Source organism: Cervus elaphus, chromosome 1 (assembly GCF_910594005.1).
Source record: "Cervus elaphus chromosome 1, mCerEla1.1, whole genome shotgun sequence".
NCBI lineage: Eukaryota > Metazoa > Chordata > Mammalia > Artiodactyla > Cervidae > Cervus > Cervus elaphus.
The window spans coordinates 45,763,758-45,777,635 of record NC_057815.1 but is presented as its reverse complement, the minus strand read 5'-3'; the positions used below and the strand labels follow the sequence as shown (position 1 = coordinate 45,777,635).

At 46.9% G+C, this 13,878-nt stretch overlaps 1 protein-coding gene across 1 annotated transcript in view; it reads right to left on the bottom strand.

Moving 5' to 3' along the window:
• The window catches only part of SORL1 (sortilin related receptor 1), a 159,505-nt gene that overhangs the window by 19,589 nt on the left and 126,038 nt on the right, over positions 1-13,878 (bottom strand). The window contains exons 33-40 of the mRNA XM_043901325.1: positions 12,862-12,993; positions 11,548-11,674; positions 11,216-11,385; positions 8,661-8,773; positions 8,304-8,408; positions 7,413-7,485; positions 3,877-3,959; positions 1,566-1,662 (exon numbers count right to left, since the gene is read on the bottom strand). Coding sequence (XP_043757260.1) covers positions 1,566-1,662; positions 3,877-3,959; positions 7,413-7,485; positions 8,304-8,408; positions 8,661-8,773; positions 11,216-11,385; positions 11,548-11,674; positions 12,862-12,993 — 900 coding nt within the window. The remainder of the gene's footprint in view (positions 1-1,565; positions 1,663-3,876; positions 3,960-7,412; positions 7,486-8,303; positions 8,409-8,660; positions 8,774-11,215; positions 11,386-11,547; positions 11,675-12,861; positions 12,994-13,878) is intronic.

The following is a 13,878-nucleotide window of genomic DNA, read 5'->3' as shown; positions in this document are numbered from 1 at the left end:
ACACAGTGCATAGGCATGGAAAAAATTCCTTTAAAGCCGACCATCTGTGGATGGTCGATCCTTGGGGAGAGCCATTTGGCCTTGTGAGGGTCTTGAAATCCTTCAGAACCTTCAATCCAGGTACAAGAGAGGGATCCAAAAATCTGTGCAACAGGATGTCCGTCACTGTATTTGTTTCAGCAGAAAAAAGTATAACCATCTGATCACCCAACAACAAGGCAGCAGTGAAATAAGGTGCATCCATGAACTTCAAGCGCACTCCATGAACTGTCACAGCCACTAGAAGTTGCTTCCAAGAATACATAGTGCGACTGGAAAATTCTGTGACTTAGGTTCAGTGAAAAAGACAGGAGATAAAAGTATATACAGTACATATAAAGAAGTCAACGAGGAGGAAAAGTACGAAGCTAGAGGATACTCAAAATTATTAATAAAAGTGGTTTCCCTAGGAAGTGAAATTATAGGAATTCAAAAATTTTATTATACATTTTTTTTGTTTTCTAAATTTCCTGTAATAAAGATGTGCCTCTTTCTAAGTAGGGAAAATGTCATCAGAAACTGAAAGGGCAGTGAGCTGTAAGAAGAATATGCTTAATGGGAATTAAACATTGTAAATGTAACGTTGTAAATCATTGTTATCATTGTAAATCAACTATATTTCAATATAAATAAATATCAAGCAGAAAAAAAAGAAGGATATGCTAAGAGGACAGCCTTTGGAATCAAGAGGACTTGGGTTCAAGGCCTGACTCTACGCTTCATGGTTGCAGAAGCCAAGAATGAAGTATTCAAACTCTCCAAGTCCATATCCTTGTTGGTAAGATGTAGAACAGCAACACTTATGGTGGCTGGCTGTTGCAGGGAATAAAAAAGAAAATGCTCATCAACAAGTGCTTTGCACGACCCCTGGCGTGAAAAAGGGCCTTTGTGGGTCTCAGGCAATGGCTGGTAGGACTTTTGTCCCCGACTCTGCCAGTTTCTCTTGGTGTGATGTAGGGGCAATGAGATCGCAGCCTTCAGAATTAGAGATGTGGCTTCCAATCCCGGCTCTGCTGCCTTCTGAGGGAACCACTCGATCCCTGAACCTTATGTTCTGATCCATAAAATGAGGCTATCCCGCAGCATCATTTTTGAGGTGTTAGGTATCCAGTGGTCATGTATAGATGTGACAGTTGGACTGTGAAGAAAGCTGAGCGCCGAAGAATTGATGCTTTTGAACTGTGGTAACTGAGATAACTAATCCCGAGAATTCTTTGGGGAGGGAAAAACATCATCTGTAAAAGGTTAATCTGACTTCTTTCCAGCCTTTCATCCTTTTTAAGCCTCCAACTTCCCTGAAGAGCCATGAGATTAGAAGGGAGATTTGGGGAACCACCCAGTGGATTCCTCACCTGGGCTCAGGAGCCACTGACAGGATTCTCCATGGAAAACACGGGCCCACTCAGAACGGCTGCAGAGGAGACCCCGCGCCTTTCTCGGCCCCCCACACAAGCTCCACTGCCAGGAAAGCCTCAGTCTAGCCTTCCTCCTTCCTGCTTACACACCGACTAGCTCCGGGACGCTACCTTTCTGTGACAAGACGGTCCCTCGGAAGTTCAACGTTCTCTTCTCCTGTCTGTGGGTGTCAAATGACCAGAAGAGGTTCACCACATAGCCATTCACCTGCCAAGAATCAAGAGCCATGTTACACATGCAATGCACACGCAGACCTCACCAGACACGAAAGGCAGAACTTTCCTCCTGTTCCTGGGTATCTCCCTTCTTACAAAGAATGGGGCGGCCCTTTGGATCCTTACACGAGTTCCATTTGTGCTAACACAAACACTCATACTCCTCCCTAATTCTAAAAATGAATGTGAAACAACTCATAAAATAAAATATAGATTCTATTGTGTATTAACATATATATATGGAATCTAGGAAAATGTTACTGAGGAACCTATTTGCAGGATGGGAACAGAGACGCAGACATAGAGAATGAACTTGTGGATACAGGGCAGGAGAGGATGGGACAAACATATACATACTGATGCTAAGTCACTTCAGTCGTGTCCGACTCTGTGCGACCCCATAGACGGCAGCCCACCAGGCTCCCCCGTTCCTGGGATTCCCCAGCAAGAACACTGGAGTGGGTTGCCATTTCCTTCTCCAATGCATGAAAGTGAAACGTGAAAGTGAAGTCGCTCAGTCGTGTTCGACTCTTAGCGACCCCATGGACCGCAGCCTACCAGGCTCCTCCATCCATGGGATTTTCCAGGCAAGAGTACTGGAGTGGGGTGCCATTGCCTTCTCCGATATACATGCTATCATGTGTAAAACAGAGAGCCAGTGGGAAGTTGCTATATAGTACAGGGAGATTAGCTCGGTGCTCTGTGATGACCTAGAGCAGGGAGGGAATGGAAGGAGGGAGGCTCAAGAGAGAGAGGCTATATGTACACATATAACTGATTCATGCTAGTGTATAGCAGAAACTAACACAATTATATTCCAATTTAAAAGTAGTTTTAAATAGATTCAATGAAACAAAAAAAATTAATGCAAAATAAAAGGACAAGAACCAACTAAAAAGGAAGAAAGAAGAAAAACTGTAAGTAATTAATTACACTAACTAGGCATCCATCTTAGCTCAGATGGGCATCCCTGGTGGCTGAGCGGTAAAGAATCCACCTGCCGTGCAGGAGATGCAGAGACCCGGGTTTGATCCCTGGGCCAGGAAGATCCCCTAGAGAAGGGCATGGCAACCCACCCCAGTGAGAATCCCATAGACAGAGGAGCCTGGCAGGCTATAGTCTGTAAGATCGAAAAGAGTCAGACATGACTGAAGCAACTTAGCACACACACACAGATGCTTAGCTCAGGCAGTCCTTGCAGTCAAGGCCGAGAGGTCACAACAGAGGTGGCTTGGTCAGATCTCCTGGGCTTCTCCAGGCAAGAACACTGAAGTGGGCTGCCATTCCCTTCTCCAGGGGAGCTTCCCGACCCTGAATCAAATCCAGGTCTACCGCATTGTGGGTAGATTCTTTACCATCTGAGCCACCAGGGAAGCCCCCACTGTCTAACAGGAGCAAATAAATCCATGAGTCAGGAAAGACTACCTCTTCTGAGTCCTGAGCTCACAGAAGGATTTGATCTAAAGGTCTTTAAAAATATTAGACAATGACCAAATTAAAATGTGTTCAAGACCAAAGACTAGAGAGACGAGGTCTATGCAAGGCCATTTCCAGCATCAGTGGTCCCCGAAGCCAAGGGCGTTGAGACCATACTGTAGCTCAGTCAATGGCACAAGGACTCTGCATGCCTTTAGTCCCACCACAACTTCACAGACTGGGATGGATGTGAGGGAAAAGAGACAGGGAAAAACACCATGGAAGGTGAATGGCAACTTGAGAGACCACGGGACACAGATAACTGCAGGGAAGCTGGCCACGCTGATGGACCAAGCAGAGGGGATGAAGGTGCTGGAAGGGGAAGGACACTGGGTGCACATAGGTGGATATGTGTCCAAGGTATCTGACTCTTCCCTAAGACTCTCTTCCACTGAGGAAACCTCTGCATTAGCGCAGCACCAGGAAATCCAATAAAGCTGAAAATTACAGGGCAAACATCTTCTGTTAACACCAACTCTTTATTTGCACTATAGCTGTGAACCATTTAATTATATGGTTAAAAAAAAAAAAAAGGCACCAGGCTGAGGCAGAATAATTACATGGGAAGACTTCAGTTGTTCTTCGTGGGGGAAGAAGCCAACCTAGGTGTGGTATTTTAGCTTCGCTGGAACAAGTCATTCTTTCCTCTTAATCTCCCTGTCCTCTGCTCTATCGGTTCCCACGCAAAGGAAAGCCCCACCCGACTGCTGGTTTGAAATGTCCACGTTACCTTGATGTCCGTGTCCATAGAGAGGGTAAAGCTTAGAAAATTTTCACCGTAGCTGTCAATGCAGATGTCTGGTGGTGGGATCACTGAGAACAAAAAAGGGATTCAAAGAGAGAAACCATGTGATGAAAAGTGAAGAAGGCAGGACTTCACAGTTTTCAACTCAAGGGACAAAGCGATCTTTCAGTTGGGAAAGAAAAGGCATTGCTTTGGCAGTTCTGACTCTTCTATCGCTTTTACCACTGTTGTCCTGAGGCTGGGGCTGGGTCCACAGTTGCCTGGTGAACACAGAACTATCTCAGCTGGGTCAGCTATCCTGGCAATTAGGTCGAGCAGAAAAGTTCCATTATGTAAATGCCCCAAGTCAGCCCAGCTTCAGCCTGGTTCTGAAAAGTCTGGGGGTCACACTGGGAACCATCGTTACTGGCACCAGTGAAGTCCCAGTGGCCTCAGGTCCTTTTTGAAGGTTGACAGCATGCTAAATCTTAAGTCCTAACTTGTAGATGTATGTGGGACGAAATGGAAAGAATCTGGGCCCTGGAATTCAAATTCCTGTTGAGACACTTAGCAACTGTGTGCCCTGGGGCGAGTTACCTGTCCTTGCTAAACCTAGAGATACCATCTGTACTTCACAGAGATGGCAAAATTCACTAAAATAATACCTGTCTTGATACTCAAAGTTCCCGTTCTCTCTTTCCGATAAAGTCCCACCCACGACAGATTAAAGACCTGATGAGATACTGGCATCCTCATAAAGATCAGAACTTGGGACTTCCCTGGTGGTCCAGTGGTTAAGAACCTGCCTTGCAATGCAGGGGATGCGGGTTCAATCCTGGTCAGGGAACTAAGACCCCACATGCCATGGAGCATCTAAGCCCACGCACTACAACTAGAGAATCTGTGTACCCCAACAGAGCATCCTGTATGCCACAATGAAGACTCCATGCTGCCTAATTAATTAATTTAATTCATTAAAAAAAAAAAGACCAAAGCTCAGCCTGGGAGCTGAAGGGGCAAAGAGAGGACAGCAGAGAGAAAAAGATTCCTCTTGGCTAAAGTGAATAGTACCACGCTGGTCATTTTGAACGTCTACCCACCAGAAACCCAACAGTGTGCTGCAGGTGTAACCTAAGAGGGCTTGATGGGGTCAGCAGCATCAGAATGTAATATTCAAATGGATTAGATTCTCAGCACATACGCCTTTTATATCAGCAAGGCAAGAAAGACCCAAAGGAGTAGCTAAGACTTGGTGGCAAAGAGATGGTTCAAACATTACAGGAGTCTCTCTAGATGTTCAATAAAAGTGGGCTTGAGGAAAACACAGCATGCAGAAGAAGAAAGGGTATTAGGAGTTGCAGGCAGCCAGCTCAGAGCAAAATAGTTCAGGTGCTGCTATAAACCTGACCTGGGCTATAATCATAGTGGGGGGAGTTACAGCACAATCCTCTCCAAGTCCCAGTTTCCTCAGCTACCAAGTGAGTGTAAGAATACTTACAGGGTTGATAAGGATTAAGAGAGATACATTCCTATAAAAACAACCTGCAAGGTGCTTGCTGCAGGGCTCAAAATACGGTGGCTGTTGTTATCATTAACCCACTGTGTCCACTAATCACAGTGGTGATTCTGGGTGATGCTCCTGCTGTTTCAAACCCCAGCTTCTTACATTACTAGGACCCGAGGTCACAGACAGATCATAACACATGCTTTTTGACTCTGCACACAGTTGCCTTCTAACCAATACACGTATGAGTTGAGGTTCATCCTAAAAATCATTGCTGTTGCTATTTATTCGCTAAGTCATGTCTGACTCTTCGCGGACTCCATGACTTGTAGCCCGCCAGGCTCCTCTATCCATGGGATTTCCCTGGCAAAAATACTGGATTGGATTGCTATTTCCTTCTCCAGGGGATCTTCCCGACCCAGGGATTGAACCCAGGTCTCCTGAAAGAAGCAACCCCCAACCACTGAGATTTTCAAATTCAGGTGTGAGCTGTGATGAGGAATTCAAGATGCTACGTGTTTTTCTGATGACTTTGCAATGTCCCTCCTTTTCAGTAGGTATGGTCAGTATGTTCTGACTGATTGTAGAGGAAAATAATACCACAATCAGAACTCTAGGGGAGGAGCTTCCTTGGCAACTCAGTGGTAAACAAGCCACCTGCCAATGCAGGAGAACAGGCATTCGATCCCTGGTCCAGGAAGATCCCACATGCTGCAGAACAACTAAGCCCCAGCTATTGAGCCTGTGCTCGATAGCCCACGAGCTGCAACAACTGAAGCCCATGTACCCTGGAGCCCATTCTCTGCAACGAGAAGCTACCGCAATGAGAAGCCCAAGCACACTATAGAGTAGTCTTTGCTTGCTGCAACCAGATAAAAACCCGTGCAAACAACAAAGACCCAGCACAGCCAAAAATAACAAAACAAGCAAACAAAAAAACCCACAACTCTAAGGAGAACAATTCTAGGTGTTCACACTCTAAGGTGTGAACTCAGCACACATTTTCCAATATGTACAATCTCCCCGCTCCACGGACTGGCTGGCTTCACAAAGTTCAACTTGGCCCCCGCCCTGACCTCAACCACCCACCCCATCTTTTTAAAGGCAACCAGACAGTGACTCTCCAAGACCCAGAGCCTATTTCTCACAGGCTCAGGTTAAAGCAAAATCCCCCGATCACGTTCCTGGTGGCATTTCGAGCTTTCGTACCCGCCCGCCAATCCAGAAATGAAAGTGCCAAGGCTAAGATCAGGAAGATGACTGGTGCGTCTCCCATAGAGCGCCAGAGCCTTCTGCTCACTTGCTTCAGTTCCCTCACTCATCCGTGATTTCATCGGCTCCTACTCCACTCTGAGGATGGGGTGGCAGCACGTGTGAAGCACACGTGCCAAGTGAGGAAGCCCGCCCAGGAGGCAGGCCCTGCAGTGGTTCTGAAGTCAGCAGATCAGGTTCCAACCCCAGCTCTACGTGCAAATGACAACCTTTCCAGTCCCTTATCTTCCTTATAGTTGTTCCTTGGGCTCAACAAGATAAGCTGGTATAAGCAGAGCAGCTGGCATGACAGCCTTCCAGGTCCAGGACTTTGATCAGCTCCAGCGACAGAAAGATAGAAACTACCACCTACGTGTTGTTGGTGGCCGCCCCAGGGTAGTGATGAGTGTAGGCACGGCACTCTCTCACAACACCCCACAGACGAGATGGACAGGACCATCTTTATCTTGGCTGAGAAAGGAGAACACCTTATGTCATGGATACTCCGCCTGAGAAGCAGAGCCGGGCATGACGGCCTTCAGAAATCCACCCGTATGCTTTTGTTACAACAGATGCCCAGTTCTATACAGAAGGAGGAATGATCGATGGTCGCCCCAAAAAGACTTCATGTCTAAAGCACAACAGAGACACCCAAAGAAGTTCACTTGCTGTGGGGAGGGAGGCTGTGTGAACTATTCTGATCTGTGCGTCTTCATTTGCCAGTCACACAGAGCTTTTTCTAAGGGCTTCTGTCTTCTCTAAAGCTGCAAATGCTGGAATCATTTACCTTGTCCTTTTATGGTGGTAATGGATTTAGAATCGCTCCAATTTCCTATTCCACGACTGGTCACCGCAGCCACCTTTCAAATCAGAGTGTGAATTAGTATGAAATAAAGGCAACATGCCACACAGCGAGAATCCCAAGTAGGCAAAAGGGGTGAGGCTTTGGCAATATGGGTGGAAGAAATACACACAGAAGGATGCAAGATAGTCTGAGGTGCCTGCAAGGGAAATAAGACAGGGAAAGAGAGCACAGGAGGGAACCAGGGGAAAGGGAATTGTGACAACGCTGAAATTATGAAATCTCTGTTGACTGATAGGTGTCAAAGTTTTTCTAAAGGGCAGAGGTGTGAGAGGGAGTGTGTGCGTGCGTGCACGTGTATGTCCATATATGTGCATAATCATACACAGGTATGAGACTCTCAGTGTCAGGGAGCTTGCGAATGCACTCAATGGTCTCAAAACATGTTTTGCACAAACTCTCTTTTCTACTGAGGATGTTGACAATCTATTTCATAAGAACTCCAGAAGATCATTTCATAAATGCCACTTATCACACTTATCTGTCTGTCCCTGCAGCTAAAGACAAGCAGAAAAGAGGTGGGTGCAAAAGAAATTGAAACTGGAATGCTAGCAGAATATCTGGGTTAACAGCAGGGAGAGCTGCATTAATAATCAATTCTCAGTTATTTGAGTGAAGGCTGATTTTGAGTTCTCTATGGGGCCTTGGCTTGAGAGACTAAAAGAAAACATGAGCTCCCAGAGAAAGGGGCTGGGTATCGAGCAGACTACTAGTCAGCACCTGGTAAAAGAAGGCTCAGAGTTCTTATGAAGTGCAACTGTCTCCCCATGTTCCCAGGCCACCCAGCCAGATGGCTGAAACGTGTGCGACACTCACTCTGACTGTGTACTGAGTGTTGACCAGTAGGTTCCTTATTTCTGTAAAGTTGCTAAGAGCTCTCTGGGAAGCCCACATCTTGGAACCACTCCTGCTGTATTCTACCTAAAGAGAGAGAAAAATAAAAATAAAAATACTATACCATGAACAGGTACCAAAGGTCTGGGCATCATAACACCTTACAAAAAGGCAGGAGGAGAGAGGGGAAGGTGGGATGCAAAGTGTCCCAGATGGATGATTATTTATAAGGCAGTACCAAACCAAGTCCTCACCACACAGAACACGATTCGGCTCCAGGAGACCTGGCCATCTCCCACGCTCACCCACACGCACTGCCCGCTCCTGGGAGGAACTTACAATGTACTCCCGAATGAGGCCATGGGTGTGGACGGGAGGGGCCCAGTGGCCCATGATCACGCCTTCTACCTCCCTGTGGAGTGACAGCTGGAGGTTTTGAGGGGCGTCTGGCACTGGAAAAGAAGCCACGGGGTTAAAATCCATCTGCATCCTCGTCAACTGGAGGAACTTCTCTGAGCTTAAAACACACACAAGAAAGAATCTGGGGCCAGCAGGGGACCTGTGCGCCAGAAAGGGCTGTGAGCTTGGTCTTCCCGCTGATGGAACATCTTTCCTCCCTGCTGTCCACCTGTCAGACCAACCATGGCTCAGAGTCTGACGTAGGCTGGGGGCTCCTAAGGGCTGCAGAACGGAATCACCTGGGTAGGTTAAGTCAGCACTGGCCCTGGGCTTCCAGGCTGAGATTTTGATTGTCACAGGCAGCTGCCCTGAACTCTCATATTTACATATATGTGCATGGGTGCTAAGTCGCTTTAGTCGTGTCTGACTCTTTGTGGCCCTATGGAGTGTAGCTGCTGTCCATGGGATTCTCCATACAAGAGTACTGGAATGGGTTGCCATGTCCTCCTCCAGGGGATCTTTCCGACCCAGGGACCAAAGCCACATCTCTTATGTCTCCTGTATTGGCAGGAGGGTTCTTTATCACTAGCACCACCTGGGAAGTTCATTTATATATGTGTGTGTATACACACATACACACACACACACACACACTCTCACAGATGCATATATATACACATACATTAATATGTATATACACATACATATACACGTATTTTTTAGATTCTTTTCCTCTATAGATTATTACAATAGACTAAGTATAATTCCCTGTACGATGCAGTAGGTCCTTGCTGTTTATCTGTTTTGTGTACAGTAGTGTCTTTCTGTTAATCCCAACCTCCTAATTTATTGTTCTTTGTTCATAAGTTGATAAGTCATAAGTCAATAAGTCAGGTCAGACTCTTTGTGACCCCACGGACTGCAGCATGCCAGACTTCCCTGTCCTTCACTATCTCCTAGAGTTTCTTTAAACCCTTAATTTATGCCTCCCCTCAATTCTCCTTAGGTAACCGTAAGTTTGGTTTCTATGTTTGTGTGTCTATTTCTGTTTTGTAAATAAGTTTGTTTGTACCACTTTTCTCGATTCCACATATAAGCATTATCATGTGGTATTTGTCTTCCTCTGTCTGGAGGCCTTCATGTAGTAAGTACGTCCTCACTTTCTGGCAAGACCATCTTCTAGATCTCCTTCCCCAGGCCTGGACTTCTTCAAGAAGCCCTGCGTCCTTTCACTGAAGAGCGGTGTGAGAAACCTTGATCCGAGTGGCAGGTGAGCTCAACGCTATCAAAGTTTTTCTGGGCCTTCCCAGTTGAGGAAACAAGGAAACGCATGCGGTATACTAATTTGTGCAGATACACACACCTATAAAGACTTTATGTGTAACCACATGCATGCACATTGAGATAAACATGCGTTCACATTAACGTCGCCAAATGTAAACACAGTTCTGACGGCAGCTGAGAATGAAAAGTTCATGAAACCCGGGGAGCAGGGGTCACAGGAAGAAGCGCAGTCACCCAATGTCAACTACTGTGAAGGGGGGAGGAAGTAAGGAACTCTCTATGACCCTCGAGCTTTGGTAAATTTCTTTATAGTATGCCCAAAATACTTCTGACATGCTTCATATGTTAATGATGCTGATCTCCTAAGCACTAAATACTGGGAAATACCTAGAGACGGAAGGAAGAGACAGAAATTAGATAAGAAATGCAAAAGAGGGCAGGGATGGGGAGATCAAATTATGGAGAGAGAAAAACATTACGCATGGTGATAGGCCTGTAATCACACAAATATCGGATCACTATGTCGTACATTTGGAACTAACACTGTGTTGTGAGTCAATTATTCTTCAATTTAAAAAAAAATTGTGTTAAGATGTCAAAAACAAATGTATGGTTAAGAAAGGGGAAAGGGGTCGAGGGAAATGAGGGTTTGGGATTAACAGATATACCCTGCTCTACATAAAGTGGCTTCCCAAGTGGTCCTAGTCGTAAAGGACCCGGCTGCCAATGCAGGAGACATAAGAGACGTGGGTTCAACCCCTCGATTGGGAAGATTCCCCTGGAGAAGGAAATGGCAACCCACTCCAGTATTCTTGCCTGGGAAATCCCATGGACAGAGAAGCCTGGTGGGCTACAGTCCACAGGGTCACAAAGAGTTAGGCATAGTTGAAGCAATAAACAAGGACCTACTGTATAGCACTGGAAACCATATTCAATATCTTGTAATAACCTATAATAGAAAAGAATCTGAAAAAGGAGATATATAACTGAATCACTCTGCTGTATACCTACCTAAAACACTATATATCAACTATACTTCAAAAAACAGAATTGTGTTTTTTTTAAAAATTACATGCTATAATAAGGAGAGTGACTCAGACAGGTCTATAAACTTAGGCACACAGGCGGCACATGTAGTGACGCTGCCCTGTCCCTGAGCATCCTGGGAAACTCTGAAAATGCACAGAAGGGCTTGTCCCTGTGGCACTCACATCCTTCGGGAGTCCTCAGGGTCACGACGTCGTTGGTACTGTGCACCTTGCTCAGACACTGGACCTGGACTTTGACCTGATATGTGGTGTCTGGCTTCAGGACTTTCAATACTGTGCTCGTTTTATTGCTGTGGGTCTCCAGAGTATTCCATATGCTCTCTCCAACCACCCTGGCCAAGAGAAGAAAGAGAGCATCGCATCAAAGCAGCATGGGGTGGCCAAGATGTCTGAACCCATCAATGGAGTTGCTCAGTACACACACAAGAGTTTATGGAATACCCGCTGGCAATAAAAACATCATTTTCTTCTCCCGTGGCAAAGAAGGGACTCACCTGTAATAGACATTATACACACAAGAAGCAGAGGGCATCTTCTTGGGCCGTATCCAGGTCAAAGTTACATCCCCGGAGAAGTCCGCTGTCCATTGAAGATTCTGTATTTTGTATACATTTAATTCCTCTAGAGAAAGAAAAGGGGGGGGGGGGGAAGCAAGTGATATCTTACAAATCCTTGCATTTCAAAGGACCTAGGAGGTTCCTTGGTTTCAGGCAGACCTACTGGGATCTGCATGGTCTGGCCACCATCATTTTAAAACACCCCAGAAAAAAAAAAAAAAAGAGTTGAAACCTTCCTATCCACCCTTCCCCAGGGTCTCCTAAGTTTCCAGTTGTGATATTTCTCCTTGCATTTCACCTCCTTGTCTGCACTGAAACAAGCCGGATTCTCAAAAGAGAACACCACAAATCCAAGGACACGGTCATGGCAGGATCTGTGATTGCTAGAGACTGAGATGCTTGTGTGCCGCAGGACCCATATGCTGACGCCTCAACCCCGATGTGATCGTGCCAGGAGGCGGGGCCTCGGGAGGTGACTAGGTGCTAAGGACGGAGCCCTCGTGAATGAGGCTGGTGTTTTCATAAAAGAGACCCCAGAGCACTTCCTTCCACCAGGGGACGACACGGAGAACACGGCTGTCTGTGGACCAACAGGTGGGCCCTCACCAGACACCGAATCTGCTGGGCTTCAGTCTCAGCTTCCCAGCCTCCAGAACTATGAGAGAGAAGTTGCTTTCATGCCACCCCGTCAGTGGTGTTCTGTGATAACAGCCCCCAAAAGATTGCTAAATGCATTTCGGGACAGAAGGATGGAGTTCACCCCACCGCAAAGCCTGAGGCGCTGCAGGAGCAACAATGCCTCAGCATGAAGTGGTGCTGGGTTAGTCGCTCAGTGGCGTCCGACTCTTCGAGACCCTGTGGACTGTAGCCTGCCAGGCTCCTCTGTCTGTGGAATTCTCCATGAAAGACTACTGGAGTGGGTTGCCATGCCCTCCTCCAGGGAATCTTCCCAACCCAGGGGTCTCCTGCATTGCAGGCGGATTCTTTACTGTCTGAGCCACCAGAGCAGCCCACCAACACAAGGACTAAAGCAAAAAACAAAATGAAAACCCCAGTCTCGACCAGCGTCTCCCTGAGACGGGCGGGGTGAGCTGGAGGCCGTATCGGAGGTGGGACAGGCCTCCTCTGGAGCTCCAACAGTGAGCGAGAATCTTGGTGTTTTCAGACCGAGGCAAAGCGCCAGGAGGTCCTGCCCTGGGGCCCGCCCAGCGGGGTGGAGGCCGAGCCCGGGGTCCGGGGGGCCACGCTCACCGCTGCAGGCACGCTCGTCGCTCTCGTCCGAGCAGTCCAGGAAGCCGTCGCAGCGCTCGGAGAGCATGATGCAGGCCTCACCGTCCTGGCACTGGAACTCCAGGGCCGTGCAGGTCAGGGTGCTGTGCGTGGCTGCAACACGTGAGGGTCCACGGTCACCAAAGGGTTCCCAGGTTCTGGGAAAGGGAACTCATCAACCAGCGCTCCCGCCCCATGCAAACATGCACACCATGTTCCATCCAGCGACTCTATCCACACGAAAAGGAAGACAAACAGACCCCTAAACCAGGGTGGTGATCAGACACCAGAGAATCTACTAACAACGGGTCTTTACAGTCTTCTGGGGAACTTGTGAAGCACAGAGGTTTGCTCCACACCTACTGACGCAGAAACACAGCACAAGCTCCACAGTGATCCCTCAGAACGGGCCAGCCCCGAGGACTTCTGTTCCTGAACAAGACAATCCTGTTTTCTGGCTGAGGCACTGCACCCCCTTCTGAAAACCACACCAAGATGTAGGTAGAGAAACCAGGATGGTCAAGAGGAACAGGTAAAGGATGCTGGGAGCTTTTCCTAGGGATGGAATGACACAGCGTTTGGAAGTGGGGGGGTGGAGGCTGAATAACAGTTATAAATAAACAAATAAAGTGGGTTCCCTATACAGAGAAGGAGCCTTCTGTGGTGTGTCTAGGATGGAGATAAAGAATTCAGTTTTTCAAAAAAATTCTCTAACACAGTAATTCTCAATGGGAGGAAGAAAATATCAAACCACTTGTGAGGCTTTAAACAAATTGTAACTGCCTTTCCCATCTCCTGGAGAATCACTGGATTGTATGGTTCCATTAGGTTTGTGCTTTTTTTTTTCCCTTTGCTAAACCAAAATTGGTTTGCCAGGGGTAGCTTGATGGAGGGCTCGGTTACATGAAAATCTGCATTAGAATATTTAGAAAATAATTTTTTATTTTTTTATTATTTATTTTTATTTACTTTGGAGTGTGCTGGGTCTGCGTTGCTGTG